The 23,243-nt window shown below is 59.5% G+C and overlaps 4 protein-coding genes across 6 annotated transcripts in view; 1 reads left to right on the forward strand and 3 right to left on the reverse strand.

Annotated features, from left to right (window-relative positions):
- The first annotated feature begins 376 nt into the window (after positions 1 to 376).
- Positions 377 to 9,654, forward strand: Nr2f6 (nuclear receptor subfamily 2 group F member 6). Its single transcript, XM_026390040.2, has 4 exons — positions 377 to 1,168; positions 4,313 to 4,407; positions 7,053 to 7,613; positions 8,941 to 9,654. The coding sequence occupies exons 1-4, from the start codon at positions 891 to 893 to the stop codon at positions 9,210 to 9,212; spliced, it is 1,206 nt and encodes a 401-aa protein (XP_026245825.2). The 5' UTR covers positions 377 to 890; the 3' UTR covers positions 9,213 to 9,654.
- Positions 9,655 to 11,868: 2,214 nt separating this feature from the next.
- Positions 11,869 to 14,491, reverse strand: Ocel1 (occludin/ELL domain containing 1). Its single transcript, XM_026389882.2, has 6 exons — positions 14,391 to 14,491; positions 13,877 to 14,053; positions 13,557 to 13,756; positions 13,183 to 13,348; positions 12,900 to 12,953; positions 11,869 to 12,403 (listed from the first exon to the last, which is right to left on the reverse strand). Exons 1-6 carry the CDS (start codon positions 14,442 to 14,444, stop codon positions 12,281 to 12,283), a joined length of 774 nt encoding a protein of 257 aa, XP_026245667.2. The 5' UTR covers positions 14,445 to 14,491; the 3' UTR covers positions 11,869 to 12,280.
- Positions 14,492 to 16,284: 1,793 nt separating this feature from the next.
- Use1 (unconventional SNARE in the ER 1) lies at positions 16,285 to 19,155 on the reverse strand. Of its 2 annotated transcripts, none has more exons than XM_026389824.2 (8): positions 19,015 to 19,155; positions 18,676 to 18,725; positions 18,486 to 18,564; positions 18,243 to 18,395; positions 17,597 to 17,609; positions 17,135 to 17,162; positions 16,707 to 16,881; positions 16,285 to 16,484 (listed from the first exon to the last, which is right to left on the reverse strand). In XM_026389824.2, the coding sequence occupies exons 1-8, from the start codon at positions 19,153 to 19,155 to the stop codon at positions 16,302 to 16,304; spliced, it is 822 nt and encodes a 273-aa protein (XP_026245609.2). In that variant the 3' UTR covers positions 16,285 to 16,301. The 2 variants fall into 2 exon arrangements, with proteins under 2 accessions (XP_026245609.2, XP_077651844.1); XM_077795718.1 differs by having other exon boundaries at positions 16,707 to 16,805; positions 17,563 to 17,609.
- A 1,972-nt stretch (positions 19,156 to 21,127) lies between these two features.
- The window catches only part of Myo9b (myosin IXB), a 97,262-nt gene continuing 95,146 nt past the window's right edge, over positions 21,128 to 23,243 (reverse strand). The window contains exons 40-41 of one of the 2 annotated variants that reach the window (XM_077796344.1): positions 22,628 to 22,755; positions 21,128 to 22,510 (exon numbers count right to left, since the gene is read on the reverse strand). In XM_077796344.1, coding sequence (XP_077652470.1) covers positions 22,095 to 22,510; positions 22,628 to 22,755 — 544 coding nt within the window. In that variant the 3' untranslated portion in view covers positions 21,128 to 22,094. The remainder of the gene's footprint in view (positions 22,511 to 22,627; positions 22,756 to 23,243) is intronic. The other variant, XM_077796345.1, reaches the window with a different exon arrangement.

Below are 23,243 nucleotides of genomic sequence, written 5' to 3' on the forward strand. Positions count from 1 at the left end.
GAGGGTCAGGCCAGCGGCCCCGCGCTCCGCCCCCGTCCCTCCCGCCGGCCCCGGCGCCGGGCGCCGCGCGCGGCCACCCATGCCCTTATAAGGGCGGCCGTCGCCCGGGCAACGAGCGCCCGCCCCCAGCCCGCGGCGCGCGCCCCTGCCCCCGCCCCCGCCCCCCGCCCGCCCCGCGGATGGAACGTTGTGTGTCAAACCGGCCGCAGCGCGAGGCCGGCGCGCGGGGTCGGCGGCAGCGGCGGCGGCGAGAGCGAGGCTTGGGCCCAGGCGCAGGCCCAGGCCGGGCGGGCGCGGCCGCTGCGGGGGCGGCAGCTCGGGAGGCGCCGGCCCGCGGCCCTGCAGGCCCCGAGTGGCCGCCGCGGGCACCTGGGGGCCCTGGGGACCCAGGGGGCGCGGCGACTGGCCCCGGCGCGCGCCCGCCGCCCCTCCCCCTCGCCACGGGCGGCCGCGCAACTTGCGGCCAAACTTTCCCCCCGGCCTCCCGCGCTCCGATGGCGACCCGCTAAGTTGGCCGCAGACCCAGGCCGAGCGGCGGCCAGGCCAGAGGGCGGCCCCTGCGCAGCCCGGGCCGGGTCATGGCCCGCGCGCCCCTGCCGGGGCCCCAGGGCGGCGGGGCGCGAGACCTCGGGGCCCCCGGCCCACGCCTCTAGCGCGCCCCCGCCGGCCCCGCGCACGCGTGGGAAAGTTGGCCTGGAACCGGCCCGACCAGTTCCGCCCGGGCGCGCGGACCGGCCGCAGGAAGTTGCTGCAAAACTTTTTTGGGGGGTGCAGCCGGTGCCCCCCGCGCGCCGGGGCCGGATGCGCGCCGGGTAGGGTCCCCCGGGCCGAGAGGGGTGCCCGAAAGGAAGAACGAGGAGGGGGCGCCCCGGCCCCGCTGCCCTGGGGCTATGGCCATGGTGACCGGCGGCTGGGGCGGCCCCGGCGGCGACACGAACGGCGTGGACAAGGCGGGCGGCTACCCGCGCGCAGCAGAAGAAGACTCGGCCTCGCCCCCCGGCGCCGCCAGCGACGCGGAGCCTGGCGACGAGGAGCGGCCGGGGCTGCAGGTGGACTGTGTGGTGTGCGGGGACAAGTCGAGCGGCAAGCATTACGGCGTCTTCACCTGCGAGGGCTGCAAGAGCTTTTTCAAGCGGAGCATCCGCCGCAACCTCAGCTACACCTGCCGGTGAGCCCCCCATCCGCGCGCGCACCGCCGCTGGGCACCAGCCCCGGCCTGGGGCGGGCCTCTGACCTGCTCGGTCACCTTGGGCCTGGTGCTGACCTTCCCTGCGCCTCCACTCCCCCTTTGAGCTAGGGACATAGCCCCCCTCCCGCCATTCCTTTCCTGGGGTTGTGTATACAGTTGGCGCTGCATCGATGCAGATCCCCCCCAATCAGGTGGTCCCTCGCGGCTTCTGCCTCGGCTTCTTGCTCGTCTGTTCTTTTTCTCCGAGGAGGGGTCATCGCCGCGGGGGACGGGCTGGGGGTGCTGTCAGGAGTGGGACCCTAACCCCAGGGCACCCCTTCTCTTGGGGATTCGGCGCGCGGCAGAGCCCGCGGGAATCGAACGTGGAACTTGGACCGAGGAGCTCGCAGCGTCCAGGGGCCATTGTCTGCGGCCGCGCGGATCGATACGGCGCGCCCTTGGGGTCAAATATCACTTCCAAAGTCGCCCAGGCTACCGCGGCAGCTGGAAGGAGGCTGGGATGGCACAGGGTGGTCTTCTTCGCATAAGGGGCCCTGCTGTGGAAGGGGAGCTGGGCTTGTCTGTCAGGGGGCACCCCCTGGGCTCTCCCTGGGCTTTGGGTCACCGGAAACCACCACTGGAGGGCCAGCAGGGCCACCGGAATTGACCGCACCCCCGCGCACACACCAAGGGATGGGTGCAGACCTGGGGCTCCTGGACAGTCCTGTGAAGTTTGGGGCGACTGAGAGGATATGGGAATGAAATGCTTCTGAGGAGGAGTCCTGGGTGGTCCCAGTTGGAGACCCCTCCGGCAGGGTGTGGCTGTGGCTCTGCCGGCTCTTCCTGTTGGTGCTGGGGATGGAAGGGCCGCCGGGGGAAGGGTTGGGTGTCCTGCCTAGGGAATGGTGGATATCCTCTCCTTCACTGACAGGCCCCACCCTGCACCCCCCAGGAACTGCGTGGTCTCTGTAGGGGTAGAATGGACAGTCCCATTTCCCAGATGCACAAAACTGAGGTCCAGGGACATGTTGCCTCCTGCCCTGGACTCCACATGGAGGCTATCTGATTCAGCTGGGCTCAGCAAGGGGAACTGTGGGGCCAGGGAGGGAGGGGGCTGAGTTGGAGTCATCGCCTCCCCAGAGAGAGCTGCTGACCAAGGGATGGTTGGCAGAGGCACCATGTGGGGACCCAGATGACTGAGGCTGGAATTTGGCCCCAGGTCCCTGGTCAGAACCTGCTGGGGGGTGGGGGTGGGGGTGGGTTGGGGCAGGTAGGCAGTGGGGGGACTGGCCTGCTCCCTCCTCCAGCGCTAACTGGGCCACCAGACTTTGGCCTCATTCTTGCTCTGGTTGGGTCATTAGGGAGGGCAAAGGAGGGGGCTCAGGCAGTTTCAGGATCCCAGTGTACCTGAGGGCGGGGTCAGGGTGGACCAAGAGGGGGAGTTGTTTGGGGCCGGCAGATTCTTCTGAGCTGTGTGGCCCAGGGGAGTCACTGTCTCTCTCTGAGCCTCCAGTTGGCCTGGGGGGTTTCATGCCAGTGCCCTAGAAAGACCCCAGCCCGAGCCTTGTCCTCAGCGGGCTCTCAGTCTGGAGGAGACACCAGTGCCCGGAGCCTGTGGGGTCTGGCCTCCTAGGGAGGGAGCACAGGGGTTTGCCTGGGGGTCGGGGAAGGCTTCCTGGAGGAGGGACCCCGGTGGTTCTTTTAAGCATGAGGGCACTCCTGAGGGGGGCCCAGGTGGCAGCTGGGGGAGTGGGTTGTAAGACCAGACTGCTCAGGCCCTGGAGGAGCTGGAGCCAAAGGGTCTGAAGTGCTAGACTGAGGCCGTGGGGAGCCACGAAGGGATGTGAGCAGAGAGGTGCACACTTGTGGTTCCAGCTGCTCCAGAGGCTGAGGCAGGAGGATGGCTTGAGCTCTGGAGTTCTGGGCCAGCCTGGGTGACATAGCAAGGTTCCATCTCCAAAAAAAAAAGAAAAAAATAGGACTGGAGGCCAAAGGCCAAAAGCCAAAGAGGAGGCTGACCTGGGCCATGTGATTGGGCAAGGTATATACTCTTTAGGTGAGATAACAGGAAGAACTTACTGTTTCCTTATCTGGGGAGACAGCTCTGTTCAAATTCTATAGCTGGGAAAGTTGAGGCCAAAGGCTCAGGGCCTCCCCCGAGGTCAGGAGGCCCTGAGTAGGCCCCCTGCCCTTGGGCCCCAGGCCTGGCCTGTTCCACCCCGCTGCCCTGGATCCTCCCCCTGCAGTCTGCTGGGGCTTTGTTCGGGTTCTGCCTGAGTTCCCTCTGCCCTAGTCGGGCCTCTTGCTGGGCTCAGTGGCTGGTGCCTGGGCCTCCGCCCTGTTTGCCCTGCCTCTGAGTTCCCTGGCTGGGGCTGGCTCTCCACACCCCGCCCCAGGCCCACAGCATCCCTGTAGGAAGGCCACCGTGCAGTTTTGGCTGGGGTCACAGCTGGGTGCCCCTCTGTGCCTTTAACGTTTGGAGGGTTTATTTCATCTGTCACCGTGTCCTCTTGGTGCAGGGGTGTCTGGCCCTGGGCCTCAGGGAGCCCCCAGCCCGTGGGGGAGTGCGGGGGCCAAGGGGAGAGGGTTCTGGGGGCATCCGAAGATCAAGGGCCTGAGCTTTTCCCTCCTGGGGGCTGAGCCTGGCCGGGGAGCCCACTGCCTGTTGGGACCTCCTGGAAGGGACAGCAGCAGGCCACCGGGCGCGCAGAGGAAGCAGCTCAGGGTGGCTTCTGGCCTGGATGGACTCAGAGGAGGGGAGGTGGCCGTGGCCCTCAGCGGGACCAGGGGCTCCTGGGTTCATTCCTTCTTAGTGCAGGCCCTGGGCAGGCAGTGCGGCGGGGTCCCCAGGGGTGTGACCCCATAGACCCCTGGCACATGGCCTGGCGCCTAGTGCCTTAGTCACTCACAAACCCAGCTCCCTGACCAGGTCCCTTCTCTCCCCCATAGTGACCCTGGGGACAGGGGCTCTACCTCTTAGCTTGATGTTGACCAAACACAGTGACCCCATTCAGTTCTGGCACTTGGCTCACTGTCCTGCTGCCCCTCTCCCTGGAGAGCTCTGCGGCACTCGAGGGTGTTTCCCAGGGTGGCTCAGGGAGATGGTGTGGATGTCATGGGGGCCCGGCTTCTGTGTGTCCCCAGGTCCAACCGTGACTGCCAAATCGACCAGCATCATCGGAACCAGTGCCAGTACTGCCGCCTCAAGAAGTGCTTCCGGGTGGGCATGCGGAAGGAGGGTGAGTGGTGCTGGGCCGCGAGGCCTCCCCCGGCGGTTGGCCCAGGGAGGCTCCTGCCTGCAGCCTCCTTCCCCCACCCCCTGCAGCCTCCTTCCCGCCGTCCTTGAGCCCTGGGCTGCAGCCTGGCCCTAGGCTGCGGGAACCCCATTATGACTCGAGGCCCCTGCAGCTGAGAGGCCAGCCCCTCTTCCCAGAGTCCTCCTCGGTGTCTCCCCTGGCCTCAGAGCAGATCCCCAGCCTGACTCCTTGGTGGCCTCCCTGTCCCTTCTGTGTTTGATTTGACTGGCCTCGCCTCCACCTCCACCCACCGCTTTGTGTGTTTGTCCAAGGCAGGAACTCGGCCAGATTAAGGCAAAAGGTGGCCTGTCCTTCCTCCTGACCCCAGGCCCTGGGAGCCAGAGGCAAGTCCAGCCTCCTGCCCCTGCCCCCGGAATCTGGGCTGACAGACACGTGCTGGGCAGCAGGGCCTGTGATTTGGTGGCCCTTGGAATTCAAGTGGAACCCAGCGGTACCCCAGGAGCCCTGGGTCTTGAGGACAAAATTCAGTCTGTTGGACCAGATTCCCTGTGCTGGGTTACAGGCTAGGCTGTCAGTTCTTCCTGGCGTCTAACTTGAGTGTCAGCTGCTGAAAGTTAGTTCCTTCTTGCTGGACCTCTCTGGGAAAAGCTGCTCAAAATCTTTGTCTTAAAATTATCTGCACTGGGTGTGGTAATCCCATCTACCAGGAGGCTGAGGCAAGAGGATCGCAAGTTAGAGACCAGCCTGGACAACTTAGTGAGACCCTGTCTCAAAATACAATTAAAAGCAGCTGGAGATTTAGTTTGGCAGTAGACACCCTGGGTCCGTCTCAGCACTGCAGCCAAAACCCAGACAAGCCCTCCTTAAGGAAACACTGCTCCCTTTGGTCCCTTTAGGTTTGAAGGTGACTCCTTTGTCCCTGCCCTCTTCCCCAACCTGGATTTTGCCTCTGCTTGTGCTTTTGATCTAAGATACTGATAGACCTCAAATCAGGACTAGGATCTCTGAGGTCTCGCAGTCAGGATCAGAACTCGTGCTTTGAGCACTGTTCTGCCTCAGGACCCTGGCGTGGGCTGTTCCCTCTGCCCAGAGTGCTCTTCCTCCAGAGAGCTGCATGGCCTCCCCCTTTATCTCCTTCCCCTCCTTCAAGGTTGCCTTGAACATCACCTCCTCCGAGAAGCCCTCCTCATTACCCTCCCCTGCTGTCCCCCCTTAATTTCACACCATCCACCGTGCTCCCCGTCAGAATGTCATCCCGAAGGGTGGGGATCTCGATCTTTCTTGTTCACTGATATGTCCCTAGCATCTAGTCCAGGGCCTGGCATACAGTAGGTGCTCAATAAATGGCTTTGGGTTTGAATTATCATCCATTCTGCCCTTCCTGTAACCCGAGTTGTATAAATTCTCAGTGAGTTCAGTGATGGTATCATGGTCATCACCTGTTTTATAGCTCAAGAAACAGACACAGGACAGGCCAGTGAGGCCGAGGTCGGAGGGCAAGAGAGCTGTGGTTGGGAACGGAGTCCCCACAGTCTGATCTGAGTGAGGAGCAAGAAGCTGGCAATGGGGGTTTGAGGAAGAGGGAAGATCAGGTGCAGAGGCCCTGAGGCAGGAACATGGCTGGTCAAGGAGGGTTGGGGACAGTGGGGTTAACAATCCAGTGAGCAAAGGGGAGAAGGTCCCTTGGGTGGGGGTAACACTTGTGGGCCTTTTCCCCTCTGTACCCATTTCACAAGGGACTCAGACTCAAAAATCAATGACAGCAGCTCCAACTCATGCCTCTGCTTCTCTGCTGGCCCCTGGTTCCTGCCAGGCCCCCTCTTCCACTGGCTCCATGCTGAGCTGACCTGGAGTTCACAGGGTGTGCCAGCTCGTTGCTTGGTCTCTGCCCAGCACAGCCCGGCAGCGCTGCAGCACCCTCAGCTGCTTTGTGCCTCAGTTGCCCTCTTCCCACTCACTTGGTCCCTGGAGACATGAACCCTGGCATCAATGGAGCCTCCTCCCTTCATGGGAAAGGCTGCCCAGGGCAGCTGTTCTTTACTGAGGGCCTGTTGCAGGCCGGACCCCAGTCCCAGGCCTGGGGCCCAGACACAGGCCCTGCCCTCGGGCCGCTGGTGGAGGTGGAGACAGTGGGTCTGCACCAGAGCTTGGTCACTGGCCAGGAGGTCCCAAGTCCTCCTGGGCTCCATCCTCGCTTTTAGGACCCCATTGATTGACAGCTGGGGATGTGATTGACAGATCCAACGAGGGCCACGGAGCAGAACTCACATCAGTGAGAAGGCAGTTGGTCCTCATCCGGGTGCGAAGGCAGTTGGTCCCACTGGGGGCAGGGGGAGATGCTTCCTGTCCCCCAGAAGCTGGGGCAGGGGAGATGGACCTCCCTCCGGTTGGTGGGTCCAGGGCAGAGTAGGGGGGGCCTGCAGCCTCCTGGCTCCGCGGGGTGGTGTGCCCAGGGGTGAGGTTGGGGGTCCGGAGAAAGGTCGAGTGACCCTCTGCCCACTTTTGTTTTCCTCCCCTTTTTTCCTGCTTCCCCTCTTGCCTTGTCTTCCCATACGTGTCCCCCGTGTCCCCACCTGTCCTCTTCCTGCCGCTCACTCCTGCCCCTCCCGCCCCCGCCCTCCCCGCAGCGGTGCAGCGCGGCCGCATCCCGCACTCGCTGCCCGGCGCCGTGGCCGCCTCCTCGGCCAGCCCCCCGGGCTCGGCGCTGGCGGCGGCGGGCGGAGACCTGTTCCCGGGCCAGCCGGTGTCGGAGCTGATCGCGCAGCTGCTGCGCGCGGAGCCCTACCCCGCGGCGGCCGGGCGCTTCGGCGCGGGCGGCGGCGCGGCGGGCGCGGTGCTGGGCATCGACAACGTGTGCGAGCTGGCGGCGCGGCTGCTCTTCAGCACCGTGGAGTGGGCGCGCCACGCTCCCTTCTTCCCCGAGCTGCCGGTGGCCGACCAGGTGGCGCTGCTGCGCCTCAGCTGGAGCGAGCTGTTCGTGCTGAACGCGGCGCAGGCGGCGCTGCCCCTGCACACGGCGCCGCTGCTGGCCGCCGCCGGCCTGCACGCCGCCCCCATGGCCGCCGAGCGCGCCGTGGCCTTCATGGACCAGGTGCGGGCCTTCCAGGAGCAGGTGGACAAGCTGGGCCGCCTGCAGGTGGACTCCGCCGAGTACGGCTGCCTCAAGGCCATCGCGCTCTTCACGCCGGGTGAGGGCCGGGGCCTGCGGGGAGGGTGCGGGCTGGGTCTCCACCCCCAGGGACACCCCACTCCCCAGACCTGGGGCCCGCGGGGCGGGGCGAGGACGCTGCCGCCAGTGCGACACCCCCTCCCCCCATCTCAAGACTCCCAAGGGACTCCAAGCTCGGGCCCCAGACCCAGGGGACCAGCGACTCGGCTCCCAGGGCCGGCCTCCGGGATCCCCACGCCCCCTCCCCTTCATCCAAGCCAGCTCTCGGGTCCCCCGAGCAGGAGGAGAGCGGGAGAGGCCCGCCACCTGGCCTGGGCTCGCTGCCGGCCCTCTCTCCCAGATCTCAGGGCTGGCCCAGGCCCCCCGGGGGCGGGAGCTGCGCTGGTTGGGGGTTGGGGCGTGGCTTGAAGGCCCCGCCCTCAGGTGCGGCTGGAGGGAACCCTAAGGTCTTTAGGGACCATCCGCAGCCAAAGACCTAACGTAGTGGCCGAGCAAATGGCTCTGCAGTTGTTTGTGTTGCCCTACAGGGGACGGAACCCAGGGCCTCTGAGCACCTGGGCCTCAGAGCCACACCTGACTCTTGTTAATTTTGAGAGACACCACCACCCCCTCCCCTGCCTCGGGAGAAACCCACAGCCGCGGCCTCTACCACCCGCCGCACCTCCAGCTGGGATTCTGTACCTTGGAAAGACACTCCCCAGTCTGTCCCCTGGAGGTTCCTAAGCGGGCTGGAAGGATTCTGGCCACCAGATATTTCCTTGGGACACCACACTCTGGGTGGCTGCCTGCCTGCATTTGATAAATTTGGATTTGCCACCTCTTCTTGGAGTCCCAGTTTCACGGTACCCTTCTAGAGTGCCGCCACTTGCACTGGTCCCCACATTCACTCCAGGCCGCCTGCCTCTTCCCCAGCCTGATGAGTGCCCATAACTTGAGTCCCTCCCAAAGGAGGCATCACTGCCTGCTGCACCCCGAGCTCATTGCTGTCAGGTCTGCCTCCACCTCATGTCCCTTGAAGATCAACTCTGCCTTAGATGCCCCAATTTCGAACCAAGGGACACCTAACCATCGAGCCACATCCCCAGTTTTTTTTTTTTTTTTTTGATTATTGTGTTTGAGATGGTCTAAGTTGCTGAGGCTGGCTATCCTCCAGCCTTGGCCTCCGAATTGCTGAGATTGCTGGCCAGTGCCACCATGCCCAGCTTAGATATCCCTATTTATGCCCCAGGGCCCATCTCTCACCTCCAGAGTAGCCCCATCCCTGAGTGATGGCCCCTAAGCAGTCACCCCCGTGGGCCCTGTGTGTTCTGCTGCCTGCAGTCTGACCTTGCCCTCATGTCTGCCAGATGCCTGTGGCCTCTCAGACCCGGCCCACGTGGAGAGCCTGCAGGAGAAGGCACAAGTGGCCCTCACGGAGTACGTGCGGGCCCAGTACCCGTCCCAGCCCCAGCGCTTTGGCCGCCTGCTGCTGCGGCTCCCGGCCTTGCGAGCGGTGCCGGCGTCCCTCATCTCCCAGCTGTTCTTCATGCGCCTGGTGGGCAAGACGCCCATCGAGACGCTGATCCGGGACATGCTGCTGTCAGGAAGTACCTTCAACTGGCCCTACTCGGGACAGTGACTGTGGGAGGGCTGGTGCACACTGGCTGACCTGCAGACCTCAAGGGACACGGATGCTGCCCTCGAGGGACCCAGGGTGAGGGCCCTGGCTTCTCGCCCGAGACACCTATTTTTTAAAGACTGTGGAATGTTTGTCTTTCCCGTTTTTTAAATGATCATAAAACCAAAAAGAGACTGATCTTCCAGGCCCAGCTGGCCCCTCCTGGAACCCTGCCCAAGGAGGGCCCAGGGATGGAGGGCCCAGTGCTGGGCCTGCCTTGTCCCTCCGCGTCTCGAGCATGAATTGCGGGAGGGTGGGGTTGGCCTCCGGTGATGTGGGCGAAGGCCTGGCCTCTGGCCTGGAGGGGCAGCTGCATGTGCAGGCAGCTCCTCCGGACATGGGGTCCACGTTGGACACTAGGTGACACACATGAGGCCAATAATAAAGCCGTTTCCTACCTGTGTATCCTCCCGTGCCATCTTTGAGGAGAGGGTGAAACGGCAGGTGCTTGCTGCCCACCGGGCACCACACCCACTGCTACCGTGAGCTTGTTGGGCAGGTGGGAGGGGAGGCTGGCCGGGGAGCCCAGGATCTGCACCCAGGCGCTCAGGTTCCTGGTCCTGCTCAGGCTCCTCAGGGGGAGCCTCTTAGATTTGGATTCCTCCATGTTCTGGGCCACACACATTTTCTTTGGTCAGTACTAATTATGGTGACTGGGCTCTAGTGTCCTTGGGAGAAATACCCGTGGCTAGTCCTGGCACATGATCTCAGCCCAGGTAGCAGGGGCCCTCCATTTCTCTGGCCACAGTAATGGTTCACAGTGACATGTGAGTGCAAGCAGGCCAGGGAGAGTCAATGGCAGCACTTGGAACTGGAAAGAGAATTAAAGCAGTGCAGCTGAGAGGCCAGTTTCCCATGATGCCTTTGGAGCCCCTGGATCAAGCCATACCTGAAATTCTTGGGTGTTTTAAATTCCATGAGCTCAGATTTTTCCCTTTTGTGTTCAAGATCATTTGAGTTCAGTTTCTTCTCACAAGTGACTAAAAACCCCAGGTTGTTTCTAATATTAGCACGAGGAGAGTGCAGGCAGACTCTAAAATGGGGACTTAATTGAGTGGGTCCACAGGGCGCCAGGGACCTGTCATCCCAACCTCTGGATCTGTCCCCAGCTCTGGGCTGGGAAGACACCTATAGGATCTAGCAGCCGTCTTCTGTGTTTAGCATGCATGAGGCCCTGACCAATCCCCAGAGCTCCCCAATCCACCCCCAAAAGATGCCACAGCAAAGGAAGGACTCAGGTCCGCCCCCTGCAGGCCAGGCCAGGCTCGGCCCTCCAGTGTCTGCGTCAGCCTCTCCATGGCCATCTTGAGGGAGACTGAGGAGGACGGGGGTTAAGCCACTTCCTGTGAAATAAATGAGGGTCTCAGGAGCATACCCTGTCTCCAGAGAGGGACGCAGGGAATCAGGGTGGGGAGGACGTTGGGCCCCACGGAGGCTGCACTGGGCTCTGCCTGGGCCAGGGTCTCCGGTGTGCCCATGGGTGAGTGGGTGTATGTCCACTCCAGCAGGCTGGACAGCAGCACTTCACTCTTCAGCTTCATGAGACGTCTGAGGACTAAGACCTTGAGGTCCGTCCTGTCTGGCCCTGGGCAGGAATCCCACCAGGCCTCACTGCTCAACTCTCACTTTTCCACGAAACCCTTCCCATGTGGCCTCCTGTAGGAGAATGTCTTGAGCCTCCCTGGATCTTAGACTCTGCTGTTCATCTTTCTGTTACTGGGCTTGGGCTTCCTTCCCCAGACTATGGGCTTCTCGAGGACTAGCCTCATGGCCAGTGGCTGGCACTGTCTACCTGGCCTCCAGGTAGCCTCAATTGCCGCTGTCCCCTGTGGCTCCGTGGGAAAGACTCAGAAAGGGCTGTATCTGGTCTGCTACCACCTGCCTGGCCAGATCCTGGCCACTTGTGCCCCACCTGCCCTACCCAGGGCCTGGCAGGGGTCTGGCACCGGGGGACCCTCCACCAGGCCAGGTGTCAGTTGTGTCCGTGCCTGCCTGGCATCCACCCCCATCCAGCCTGCAGGGCCTGGAGAAGTGGACAAGGGGAAACTCCGGGCAGGGCAGGGTCTCCTCAGGACCTGGGGGCCCCCCAGGTGGCTCCAGTGCTGCACCCCATGAGTCCTCGGGAAGCTGCCCAGTGAGACTCTGGGGTCCTCTGTCCATCTGGCTTCCACTGTTGGACCTGCAGACAGTGGCTCCCTGGGGCTGCTGGAGTTGGCTCCTCCACCTTTGACCAGAGGCTGCCCAAGGCTCCTGGAGCCAAGGGAGCTCTGTGCACAGGTGAGGTTCCAGCCCACTCGAGACCCGGACGAGGGTCCTTCTCAGGAGCTCATGTTTTCTCCCCTCTGGAAAACACAACTTTTTTTTTTTTTTTTTTTTTTTTTTTAAATTTTTTTTTTTATTGTTGATGGACCTTTATTTTATTTATTTGTATGTGGTGCTGAGAATTGAACCCAGTGCCTCAAGCATGCTAGGCAAGTGCACTACCACTGAGCCACAACCCCAGTCCCTTTTTTTTTTTTTTTTTTTTTTTTTTTTTGTACTGGGGATTGAACCCAGGGGCCACTTACCACTGAGCTACATCCCTGGTCTTTTTTTATTTATTTACTTATTTCTGAGACAGGGTCTTGCTAAGTTGCCGAGGATGGCCTCAGTCCTCCTGCCTCAGCCTCCCAAGTCACACAGCAGAACAGAACATTTTTTTTTCCTTTTCATTTTCTGGTGACTACTGAGCAAAACCAGGAGTGTCAAGCAGTTGGAGACAGGCCTTTGATCCCTCTTTATTCCCCTGGGAGGACGGTGGGATGAGAGCAGCACTGCTTCCGCTGAGGGGCCTGGGGTCTCAGTCCTCATAAGGTCAGGGCTGGCATTCCCAGGGGAGGTCCTGGGAGAGGGGCCATTAAAGCTGACCACGGAGCCTGCAATCAGCCAAGGCTCACCAGGCAAGGGGAGAAAGGCACGTCCAAAGGCCGGCAGGCGGGCAGAGAACCAAGGGATCCCTACCCTGGTCTTGCTGCCAGTCTCCAGGACACTCAGAAGTACACAGAGCCCTCCCTGTCCTCTTGGTCATCGAATTTCTGGATCTGGGTCTTGAGGTGCCTCAGTTTGGCCTTCAGATAGCGACAGCGCAACTGCTTGTCCAGGAAGCCAGGGTCCTGGGAGGGAAAGAGCCAGGGAAGTCCTTGTAGCAGTCTAGCCAATGGTCCTTGTGCTGTTCAGCCCTTTGTCTTTTCCTCTACAAGCCTCCGTTTTTTGAGTGTAAAAGAGGATGACTGAGAGGGAGAAGGGGAATAGTATGGACAGTGGAAGGAGACCCTCATCATTATACAAAATACACGTATGACGAAGTGAATTTGGTGTCAACATAGCTTATGTACATCCAGAGATATGATAAATTGTGGTATAAAGGTGTATTAAGAATTGTAATGCAAAAATAAATGTAAAAAAAGAGATGCACAAGATTAAAAAAAAAAAAAAAGAGTATGACTTAGAGTGAGAAGAAAAGAGACAGAGCTCCTGCAGGGCGGGAGGGGACCCAGTAGGGCTGCCCAAGCCTCAGCTTTTTTGTTTTTGAACTGGGCACAGGTGTCCCAGCTTCACAACACTCAGGAGTGCAGGGCGAAGCTATGTAACCCAGGTGTCCTGACTCACCTTCCACTTTTTCTCAAACTCCCTCCAGACACGAGCTGCAACTTGGGCCTCCTTCTGCAAGGGGAGGAGGAGGAGGTGGCTCAGGAGATTGGGGCCAAGGAAGAAGAGGGAGGCTCAGTGACCCACCAGGTGAGACCTCGAGCACTGCCCTCGGCCATGTGTTGTGGCACCCCCAGCCTAGAGGAAGAGGCCACCAAGGATCTGGATGCAGTGGGTGTCCCAGGGGCTTAGGTCAGGCCACTTGAAGGGTTGTGGGCAGCAGGGGTTTCTGCCCAGTGCTGACCTGGCTTTGGGGTGGGGGCAGCGAGCTCATCAGGGCCTCCAGCTGCTGGAGCTTTGCCTGTGTGGACCCCACCTCCTGCTGGAGCTCCAGGAACTCTCCATACTGGTCCTGGAACACTGCAACGTAGCGGCTGCGTTCCCTCTCACTGCTGACCGGTGGGTACTTGCTGCCGGGTTGAAGGGGTGAAGGGGTCAGGGTGAGTGGAAGGAACTCCCTGGTTCCCTTCATCAGCGGAGTTCGTTTTTCCAAGCCCTTGTTTGGTTCCCTGCTCGAAATACCCTTTTCCTCTCTAGTAAACTCCTGGGCAAAGCCCCAGCTTCAGCGCTCCTTCCCTGTTCCCAGGCATCAAGAGCCACCACCCTGGGGACACTCACAGCTCATAGTCGGGAGAAGGATGGGGCCTAGGCATTTGCTCCGCACGGATGGCTCTAGTAGGCTTCTTGGTGACCAGGAGGGCCTGGGGATTTAGTTCATCCTCAAATACAATCTTCCTGGGCCTGGCCTTGGGGAATGCGGGCTGGGGCTGGCGTCGCGGGCGGGGGACGCTGGTTTTGTGGTCTGGAGGCACTGTTCCCTGCAGGTTTGGGGTTAAAGGGGAGTGGGGGGCGTGTGTCAGGAAACTGGGGTCTTTTAACCTGAGGGGTCTGGATCTTTGCTGAGGCCCAGCCTGTGGACTCCTCTGGGCCACACTCACCGGGGGCCCAGGGCCAGGCGGGCGGGTCTGCGAGATCCCCCGGGGGCCGCGGGCCAGGGAATGTTCCCGAGCCGGCATCTGCCTCCGGCAGGCGCCGCTCCCGGGTCCCCGAGCTGGGGGGCGGGTCCCGCGGGGGGCGGCGTGGCCCGCGCGTGGCGGGCGCGGTCTGCGGGCGGCCTGCGGACAGGGAGGAGGGCAAGGCTGAGGGCGGCGCCCGGGAACCGCCCAGCGCGGTCCACAACCACCCTCCGGCGCGGCCCCAGCCCCGTCGCTATTTGCATAAACGCACAGGGTTGGTCGCCAGCGCGCCTCAGGCTCCTCCCCTATTCGCGTAACCCGGAAACGCGATAAGCAAATGCTCATAACATCACTACGCAGCTGGGCTCGGACTCCAGTTAACCAACACCACGCTGCCAGAGCTTCGCGCTTTCCGAGGAGGAGCCCACCGGTCACAGCCCCCGAGATCCCCCGGGACCTCCACCCCGCCTGCAGGATCGTTCCCGCCCGGCGTCACCTGTCCCAGCGTCCGAAATCCGAGCCTCTGTCCCCTGCGGAAAGGCACTTGCATCGGGGTTGTGCGTTTAACCGCGGGCTGGACCCGACTGGTAGGGTCGATCGGGCAGGGCGTGGGCGGGGCCTGTCAGATGGGGCGGGGCCTGGAGACGCGGGGGCGGGTTTGGCGTGGCGGGGCTTGGCTACCAACCCTGAAACGCAGGTTCGAGTCCCATCCCGACCCAGACCCGCACCCGCTGTGTATCTGGGTTGAAGTTCAACTTCTCTTCGTTTGTCTGAAAAATGTGGAGGTTTTCGCGAGCTGTATTCATTTTTTTCAGCAGCTATATTTTTATTTTTTAAATATATATAATTTTGAATACTGGAGATTGAACCCAGAGGGCTCTAACACTGAGCTACACCCCCTAGACCTTTTTATTTTTTGAGACAGGGTCTCTCTAAGTTGTTGAGGGTTTCACAAAGTTATTGAGGCTGGCCTGGAACTTGTGGTCTTCCTGCCTCAGCCTGGCAGGGATGATAGGCATGCGCCACCGTCCCCCGTCAGTAATTATTATTACTTTTGTACCAGGGATTGAACCCATGGGTGCTTAACCACTGAACCGTGTCCCCAGCCCCCCCCTTCTTTCTATTTTATTTAGAGACAGGGTCTTGCCAAGTTGCTTAGAGCCTCACTAATTTGCTGACGCTGGCTTTGAACTCGTGATCCTCCCGCCTTGGCCTCCTGAGCAGCTGGGATGACAGAAATGAGCCACAGCGCCCAGGAAGCCAGACATTATATTTTAAGAGAATCTCTTTAACCCGTAGGGCTTTTAGAAAAATCAAGTAGAAAAGGCAAGAAAGGTGGGCACAGTAGCACCCTTCTGTTATTCCAATGACTTGGGAGGCTGAAGCAGGGGGATTTCAAGTTCAAGACCAGCCTCAGCACCTCAGGAGATCCTGTCTCAATAAAAAAAGGGCTCTGGGGTGTAGTACCATGGCCCAGGCTTGCCTACCATATGTGAAGCACTAGGTCCTCCCATCCTCATAGAGTAAAACAAAAGCAAAAAACCCCAACCTTGTCCCCAGAGACAGCAGTTAATCATGTCTCCTGGAGAGATCCTAATTCAAAGAAATAAGTTTTCCTCATTGCAAACAATACTGCAAAACGTATCCATGCCAACACTTCTTGGCTACCTATGGGTTATCTGTTGGATAAATTCCTAGAAATGGAATCACTAGGGCAAAGGAATCTGTGTATTTTAAACTTGGAGATCCTGCCAAGCTATTCTTTGGAGTTTGTATCATTTACACAGAGAAAGAGGGATTGTTCACAACCTTGTCAGCACCTGTAGTATCCATTGCCAAGTGTATTTTTAGAGGTTTAAATTTCACCTAATTTGCTGAGTGAAAAACTTCAGAAGTCATTTGTATTTCTTTTCCTGTTCACATCCTGAAGATTTTTTTCCTTGATGAGCTTTAGTTCTTCATACATGAAGGAAACTAGTTCAATCAGATAGTGTCTTTTATGCTACTACTATAAATGGGATCCTCCAATGTATTTTGCAGCTATATATGTGTAGAATGTAGGAAATAAATTTTTGAATTTTTTTTTTGACGGGTCTTGCCTGGCACTCCTGGGTTTGAGTGATCCTCCCACCTCAGCCTCCTGAGTAGTGGGTCTGCAGGGTGCCACCACATCCCTCTCCTCCTGGGGCCTGGCCTTGTCCAGAGTGGGACACACACCAGGATGGAATGCGGTGTGTTTGCTGTCAACCTCCTCCAGGTCCCTGGAGCCAAAGCTTCCTCCCTGCTCATCCACTCTCTGTGGCTCCTGGAGACTATCCATGACCCTCCCATCTTGTCTCCATCCCCCTTCAAGGGGACCCCCTGGATGGGACGAGGGCAGACAGGACACACAGGGTGGAGCCAGTCTTTATTTGAGCTTGGGCATGATGCGGATGAAGAGGATCATGCTGATGAAGATGAAGCAGACGATAATGAGCATGGCCCAGAGCAGCCAGTTGACCGACTTCTGTGCGTGCTGCTCCAGCCGCTCCGACTCTGTCTTCAGCTTCTCCAGGTTCTGGTCAGCCATCTTGAGTGAGTGTGACAGTGTCTGTGGACGAGGTGGGCAGGATGTCAACAGGGCTGGGGCCACCCCAGGGCAGGCTACACCTCTCCATGTGTCCCGATGCTCTGCCCTTTGCTGGGACTGCCACCACTTTGGTTTCCTACCAAACTCCTATTGGTCCAGCAGAACCCAGCCACAGCGCCCCCCTCCTGAGAAGCCACCTCTGATGCCCCAAGGCAGAGGCTGGAGAGTTCCCAGCCCCCACACCTGGTTGTCCTTCTTGATGACGCTCTGGGCAGCCAGCGTGTTGGTCTTGAGGCTCCGGGCCAGGTCTAGCATCTCCTCTGACAGCTTCTCCTGGAGGTTCTGGTGTCGTTGAAGGACGAGGTCCAGCTCAGCTGCTGACTGCTTCTCGTCCACAGGCCTGGGCCCCACCACCCCACTGATCCACACATGGGGGATGAGCGGATAGGAGAGGTGGAGCAGGGGGGGAAGAGACCGCCATGTTCCCGAGGAGCCTGGGGGTTGTGGCTCCAGCTGATGCCCTGCTGGGGACCGTTTCCCCTTCTTTGTGTGGCTTCTGGGAAGAGCATTCTCAGAAGTGGCTTCTAATGGGTGACTTGCATTGGCACCTCAGTGGCCCAAGGTTTCTGCAGCTCCCTCCCCACCCATTCCAGAAGGCTGGAGACACTCACCTTCGCTTCCTCAGGTCCTGCTCGGGCTCTGGAAGCAAAAGAGGCCAAGCAGCAAGAAGGAGAGATTGGTTTCTGCTTCAAGCCTCCTGATCTTCGCCTGGGCCCTGTCTGCTACCTGGCACGCCATTTCCTCATCTGGGCTGCTGCCCAGTGGGCTCCTAATCACGCTTCAAAGCTTTAGCTAGAATGTCCCTTCTTGTAGAAAGTCTTTCCCACCACTGACTGGGCTCCCCAAGACCCCAGGTCTCTCCATCTAGGCCAGCCTTGGTCCTGTGGCCTGGCAGTGCTCAGCTCTGTCTCTTCCAGGGGCCACTTCCTCTGTCCTAACTTACCCTCCAGACATTACTGGGTGACATTCTCCCTGGACCAGGGAAGACCTGTGGGAGCCAGGTTGGGAGCAGCAGGGACATATGTTTTGTTCCAGGTACCTGGGCTTGAGTCCTATTTCATTCAGTGACTCACCTCCAGCAGAGTCCTATTGGAAAAATGGAGAGAGATGAAGTCACCACCCTATCCTATCCCAAATCTGTCCTTTCTGCTCTCCAAACTTGGGCTGGGGATGTGGCTCAGGGATAGAGCACTTGCCTAGCATGTGTGAGACACTGGGTTCTATTATTAGCACCACAAAAAAAAAAAATTAAAACAAAGATTATATCCATCTACAGCTAAAAATATTAAAAAACAAAAAACATATCCCCAAACTTCCATATCCTTATTCAGAGGCCTGGGCAAATCCTGTGACCTGCAAGCCTTGGTTTCCTCATCTATAAACTGGTCATGACAGCAGTTCACATTCGGAAGGGCTGAGCTGATGCATGTAAAGTACTCAGAAAAGTAATTCTCATCGTATTTTATAGATGAAGAAACCAGCCTGCCTCTTGAAAATGGCAAGCCAGGAGCCAAATCCTGCTGGGGGGGGGGGTGGTTAACTCTGGGGCTTCAACACATTTCTCATTTGTGTACTGAATCATGGAGCAAATGCCTGGCCACAATGGCCCTTTCTTGGGAAGGCTTGTCTGCTGGCCCAGGGAAGAGGCTTTATTATCCTGGCAGGCATTGTACTCGGGGATTATCTGAGGGGTTCCCAGGAACAAGGGAGGGAGCCTACCATGCCTAGCAGCTCACTCCGCATCTCGCTGGTGTACCGTGCCCGGGACTGCAGATGTACCGTCTTGGTGGCAGGCACACGCTCCCTGGCCATGGTCGGCACGCGACCAGGGGTCAGGAACTGGTTGGCTAGTGCCTTCTCTGAGGAGGAAGTCTATAGAAATGTGGGAAGATAGTTATCTGAAGGCACTGGGGTCTCTGGTGCACTTGATGGGGCTGAGGAGGCAGAACCAGCTCTGCTCACCAACTTTTCTGCCTGCAGCATCCCCTTCAGAAAATCCACCTTGCGGGAATATTCATTGATCACCTCGGAGGCTGGTTTGCTGGAAGACGGAGGAGAGGAAAAAGAAACCTGCCCACTCTCTCTGGTTCAGGAAGGGGTCTAGGGCAGGCACCGGAGAGAACTCCCACATCCGAATTTGAAGCCCACTCACCTGGCTTGGGCTTTCAGGGCCTGAAGCATGTCCTCCAGGGCCCCCACATACTGGGGAGGAAGAACAGGGTGTTACCTAGCTTCATGGGTGGGAGCCACGAGAGGGGCGGCGCCGGGCCGGAGGGTGGGAAGGGAGGGATCAAACGCCGGGGAGGGGCCGCGGGGGGGGCGGGGCACTAGGTACTACGGACGGTTGCAGCAGGTGGACGTGGCCGAGCTGACCGGAAGGGGCGTGGCAGTGAGGTGGCGGGGGGCCGGGGAATCGGGCCCGGGGCTTGCCCACCCAAGGAGCCGCCCTCCAGGAGTTAGGCTGTACGCGGCAGCGTGGGATTCCCCTCACCTTCTCCAGGCGCCACTCATCTGGGTCCCGCTTCTCCGCTGCCATTGCCTCGCAGCGGCACAGCAGCCTCACCAGGTTAAGCTCCAGCCTCGACGCTGCCATCGCTACCGGGCCGTATCCTGCCCCTTCCGCCGGCGCCATCTTTAGGGATGGCGGAAGTGGCTGCTTCCGGCCTCCTTCCGGGCGGACCTTCGCGCTCATTAGCCTACAGTTATTTAAGGTGGAAGTAAGGCTTGTTGCTACGAGAGGCGCTGTCCCGTCCATATTTATTCAGGGCGAAATCGCTTGCTCTTCCTGGTGAGCATCTCGATCCTCCCGAAAGGGTTGGAAGGACCGGATCTTCTGGTGTCAGGCCCACGTGCGACTTGCCCTTTGGGTGTTCGGTTCCGCCTGTTCAGAATCCTGCCTGGATTATTCTGACACCAAGCTCTTCCGCATCCAGGCAGCCTTCCCTGATTTCTAAGGGGGCAGACCCCTGACCTGGGACTTCGGAATCCTGGGCCCTTCCTTGCTTCATTACATGACTCCAGACCCTGATTTTTCTGGTCGGAGGGGCTCATCCATCTTTATGGATGCTATACATTGTAAGCCTCCAGGTCCCAGCTCTGTTTTTTGCTTTTTTTTTTTTAGAGACAGGGTTTCACTAAATTGCTTAGCGCCTCGCTGTTGCTGAAGCTGGCTTTTAACTCGTGATCCTCCTGCCTCAGCCTCCACAACTCACAGCTGCTGGAATTATAGGCGTTTGCCGCGCGCATGACCTTGAAGGGATTTCTTTTCTGCGCTTTTTTTCTGGGAAGTGGACAACGTCACATTACTTGCCTCAAGAAGGACTTGAGGTAGCCTTGAAGCTAGACGTAGGGCTAGGCCACGCCTAACTGGGAGAGCCTATCCAGATCCCTAGGAAGACAGAGTTCCCGCAGATTTTCAGGAGTGTAGTGAGGGTGGGGGCATGCAGCTCTCATGTCTCCCCACTTCGCCTCTCCCCCATGTTCTGGTCACATAGATGGGCCTGAAAAGACCAGAGAGGAGACCAAACCTAGGGCCCGTAGAGTGAGCTCTAGAGGCTGACATGTGAATCCTACCCCCAGCCCTTCCCAGCCATGTGGCCATGGACCAACCTCCGCGCTTCTCCAAGCACCTGCTGGACTTCTTCAGGGTCCCTAGGGCCCATGCCAATCAGTTCTCGCAGCAGCTCATGGGATTGGCCCACCTGTGCAGTGGCTGCTCCAGGCTCTACCCCACCCATAAGGAACTGCCCCTCCACAGGGTTGGGTGGCCTCTGCACTGATAGAGGTTAGGTACTCCTATGGGAACTGCTTGTGTTCAGCTGTTTTTGGATTTCTGAGCTTTGAGGAGTTTGGAGTATTTATACATAACTGAGATATGCTGGAGATGGGACCCAAGTGCAAACACAAACTTGATTTGTCTCATATGCCTTATACAGAGAGTCTGAGGTAATTCATTTTGGTGCTGGGGTTGAACCCAGGGCTCTGGTGTGATGAGCATGTGCTCTACTGCCGAGTTACACCTCTAGACCCAGAGGGCATTTTTGTGCAACGTTATAGTGTTTTGACAGAGACCCCTTGTTGGAGTTTGGGCATGGAATTTCCCATCTGTGATGTGTGTCAGTGCTCAGAGTTTTGGATCTTGGAGCGTTTTGGATTAGAGATGCTCGGCCATTATGCCTCAGCTGGGCACAGGCTGCTGCTGAAGCAGGAGACGAGGCAGCGCTATTGGGAGCTCCCTAATCCTTCAGCTTTTCCAGTCAATAAAGAAGCCCATCTCAGGTGGGCACACCTGCAATCCCTGCAACTTGTAGGCTAAGGCAATTTCAAGGACAGCCTGGACAGCTTAAGTGATTTATTTCAGAATAAACAGAAAGGGCTGGTTGTGCAGCTCAGGAGGCAGAGCGCGCCTGCCTAGCATGTGGGAGGCCCTGGGACCCAGCACTTCAAACCAAGCCCCCCCCCCCGCCCCCTCCCCAAACCTCAGAAACAAGCCAAGCTTATCTTCCTTAGGTGAAGAGTTCATGAAAGTCCCACAGCACCTTTGGCTGGAGTGTCAGAACTGGTCCCCACAACCCTCCGGCTGAGGCTGCAGGGCTGACCCCATTCCCACCCCCAAGCCAGACTGAGCAAGAATCCCACCAAAACACGTCACAGGCACTTTTTCTTTATTTCACACCTTGTGCAGAGTGCCCTTTGTCCCAGGCCTGTGGCCAAGTGCCCGGGGGAGTGGGTGGAGCTTGAGAGGGGAGGCTCCACTCCCAGCACCCCCAGGCTGCTGCTGCTGCAGGGATGTACACTGCAGGCTTTGCCCTCCCTGCCCTACCCAACCCACCCCTAATGGTCCCGAGTCACTGGCTCATGTCACACAGGGCAGGCAGAGCCCAGGGCAGCCTCCTCGAGCCTCCGGCATCCAGGCACAGTAGAGAGCTGTGACAGCACATTCAGTCTCCCTGGGATTCGAGGTTGGTGCTGCCTGGGTTGAGGGCCATTCCTGATTCATATCCTGGCTCTAGACGACAGCCTGGACCCCGTGGAAGGCTCCAGTGTTCCCTGGAATGTACGTGGCCAGGTGGCCGCTGCTGCCGGAGACAAGCATTGGAAACAGACTGGGGAGGTCAGGTGCCCCGAGGGGCTAACTCCTCCGTGCAGGGTCCCAGTTCGCCGACTGCCCACTGACTGGATGCAGCATGTAGCTGAGCGAGTGGCCCCGCTCTGAGGACCAGTCCAGGTCACCAGGGAGACGCACAGCGTTAATATAAAAGTTTGAACATACACATATAAAAAACGATTTGGTCTTCCATTAAGGCTGTTACAGTTTAAAGTTATGTAAACCACAAACAAACAAACAGTTACTGTAAAAACACAGAAAGGGGAGACGTGGGCTCCAAAGACCTGGTGCTGCAGGCGCTGCGGGGCGTGGGGCGCCGTGTGGGCCCCTGGGTCCTGCCATGCCTGCACCTGGAGCCTGGGCCACCTCGCTCTGCTCTTAGAGCTGTTTGTTCTGGGTCTTTCTGCTAGAGCCGGGCTCCAGCACAGGGCCGTCCTCAGACACGCAGACGGTCGCTGGCGCCTTCAGCCGTTGGCTTGACCCGAGGCGGGGGGCAGGCGGTATATTGGGGGGTCTGAGTACCTCCGCTTGAACCCAGGAGGCCGGTCGTCCTCTTCCAGGGGTTCCAGGGCACCCTGCGCAGGCAGGCTCACCCCGGGCGTGATGTACACTGAGTGAACCTGGTCCGGGCGGCGGGCAGGGGGCTCTCGGCGCCTCACTGGGACAGCAGCCTCCTGGGCCCTGGGCGCCCATCCGTGAAGGTAGATGGGCAGGCCAGGCGGGAGCTTGATGTTGGCCATGGGCATGACGGGGTTCCGCCGGGGGGTCTTCACTCTGACCGTGACGAAGGAGGATGGCCTTCGTCGTGGAGGGGCGGCTGCCGTGGGGAGGGGGCTCGGGGTGGGCGCACTGGGGCAGGGGAGAGCAGGCGTGGGGGGCCCTTTTGAGAGACAGATGGCAGGGTTACTGTGGCTTTGGGGTGGGCAGATGAACCCACGCCCCGGGGGCTGCTGGGATGGACGGGAAGGAGCGAGGTGGCCGTGACCTTAATACTGACCTTCCGAGGCCCCCCGCCCGGCCCGTTCCTCCAGCAGGCTCTCGGTGCTGGCTGACGTCTCCGAGTCTAGGTTTTCCTCGTCAGAGCCCCTTGGGTCCAGCTCTGGTAGCCGGTAGGTGATGTCCTCCCTGGGGGTGAGGGGTCACTGTGTCCAAGGCTGCTCCCACCATGAGGAGCCCCCCCCCCCCCCCCCCCGGGAAAGTGCTGACAGGGACAGGGCAGTCTGTCCCACACCCTCTCCTGACTGTCCACACTTGGCCTAAATGCTCTGGGCCCTCTGAGGCCGCTTACAGCCCGGGGTCCAGGTGCTGAGGGAGCCGGGCATCTGCCCAGCACTGAGCTAGTGATGTGCTCCCACCGTGGGGCTGCGGCTCGTGCTGTCCTCTGCCTGGAGCAATGTTCCCTGGTCCTAAGAGTAAGGTGGCCAAATAACCTGGTCACACCTGTTTTCCTGGTTAACCATTTCTTTTTGAAATGCAGTTCCTGTGTTGCCCAGGCTGGCCTTGAACGCCCAGACCCAACACTTCTCCTGGGTGTGCCATGACACCTGCCTCAAGATGACTGTCTTTATTTTGGGTGGTGCTGGGGATGGAGCCCAGGGCCCCCACGCTGTGAA

This window comes from Urocitellus parryii, chromosome 3, assembly GCF_045843805.1.
Source record: "Urocitellus parryii isolate mUroPar1 chromosome 3, mUroPar1.hap1, whole genome shotgun sequence".
Lineage (NCBI taxonomy): Eukaryota > Metazoa > Chordata > Mammalia > Rodentia > Sciuridae > Urocitellus > Urocitellus parryii.

Bases quoted from the DNA above. Each gene is read 5' to 3' on its own strand.
- Nr2f6 (XM_026390040.2), top strand. From the start codon at position 891: ATGGCCATGGTGACCGGCGGCTGGGGCGGCCCCGGCGGCGACACGAAC. The intron at 1,169-4,312 runs GTGAGCCCCCCA...GTGTGTCCCCAG, and splicing joins AACCTCAGCTACACCTGCCG to GTCCAACCGTGACTGCCAAA. The intron at 4,408-7,052 runs GTGAGTGGTGCT...CCCTCCCCGCAG, and splicing joins GGTGGGCATGCGGAAGGAGG to CGGTGCAGCGCGGCCGCATC.
- Ocel1 (XM_026389882.2), bottom strand. From the start codon at position 14,444: ATGCAAGTGCCTTTCCGCAGGGGACAGAGGCTCGGATTTCGGACGCTG. The intron at 13,349-13,556 runs GTGAGTGTCCCC...TCAACCCGGCAG, and splicing joins CCTTCTCCCGACTATGAGCT to CAAGTACCCACCGGTCAGCA. The intron at 12,954-13,182 runs GTCAGCACTGGG...CTCCCCTTGCAG, and splicing joins TGCCCCCACCCCAAAGCCAG to AAGGAGGCCCAAGTTGCAGC.
- Use1 (XM_026389824.2), bottom strand. From the start codon at position 19,155: ATGGCGCCGGCGGAAGGGGCAGGATACGGCCCGGTAGCGATGGCAGCG. The intron at 18,565-18,675 runs GTGAGTGGGCTT...TCCGTCTTCCAG, and splicing joins GCCCTGAAAGCCCAAGCCAG to CAAACCAGCCTCCGAGGTGA. The intron at 16,485-16,706 runs GTGTGGGGGCTG...CCTCGTCCACAG, and splicing joins TCATCAAGAAGGACAACCAG to ACACTGTCACACTCACTCAA.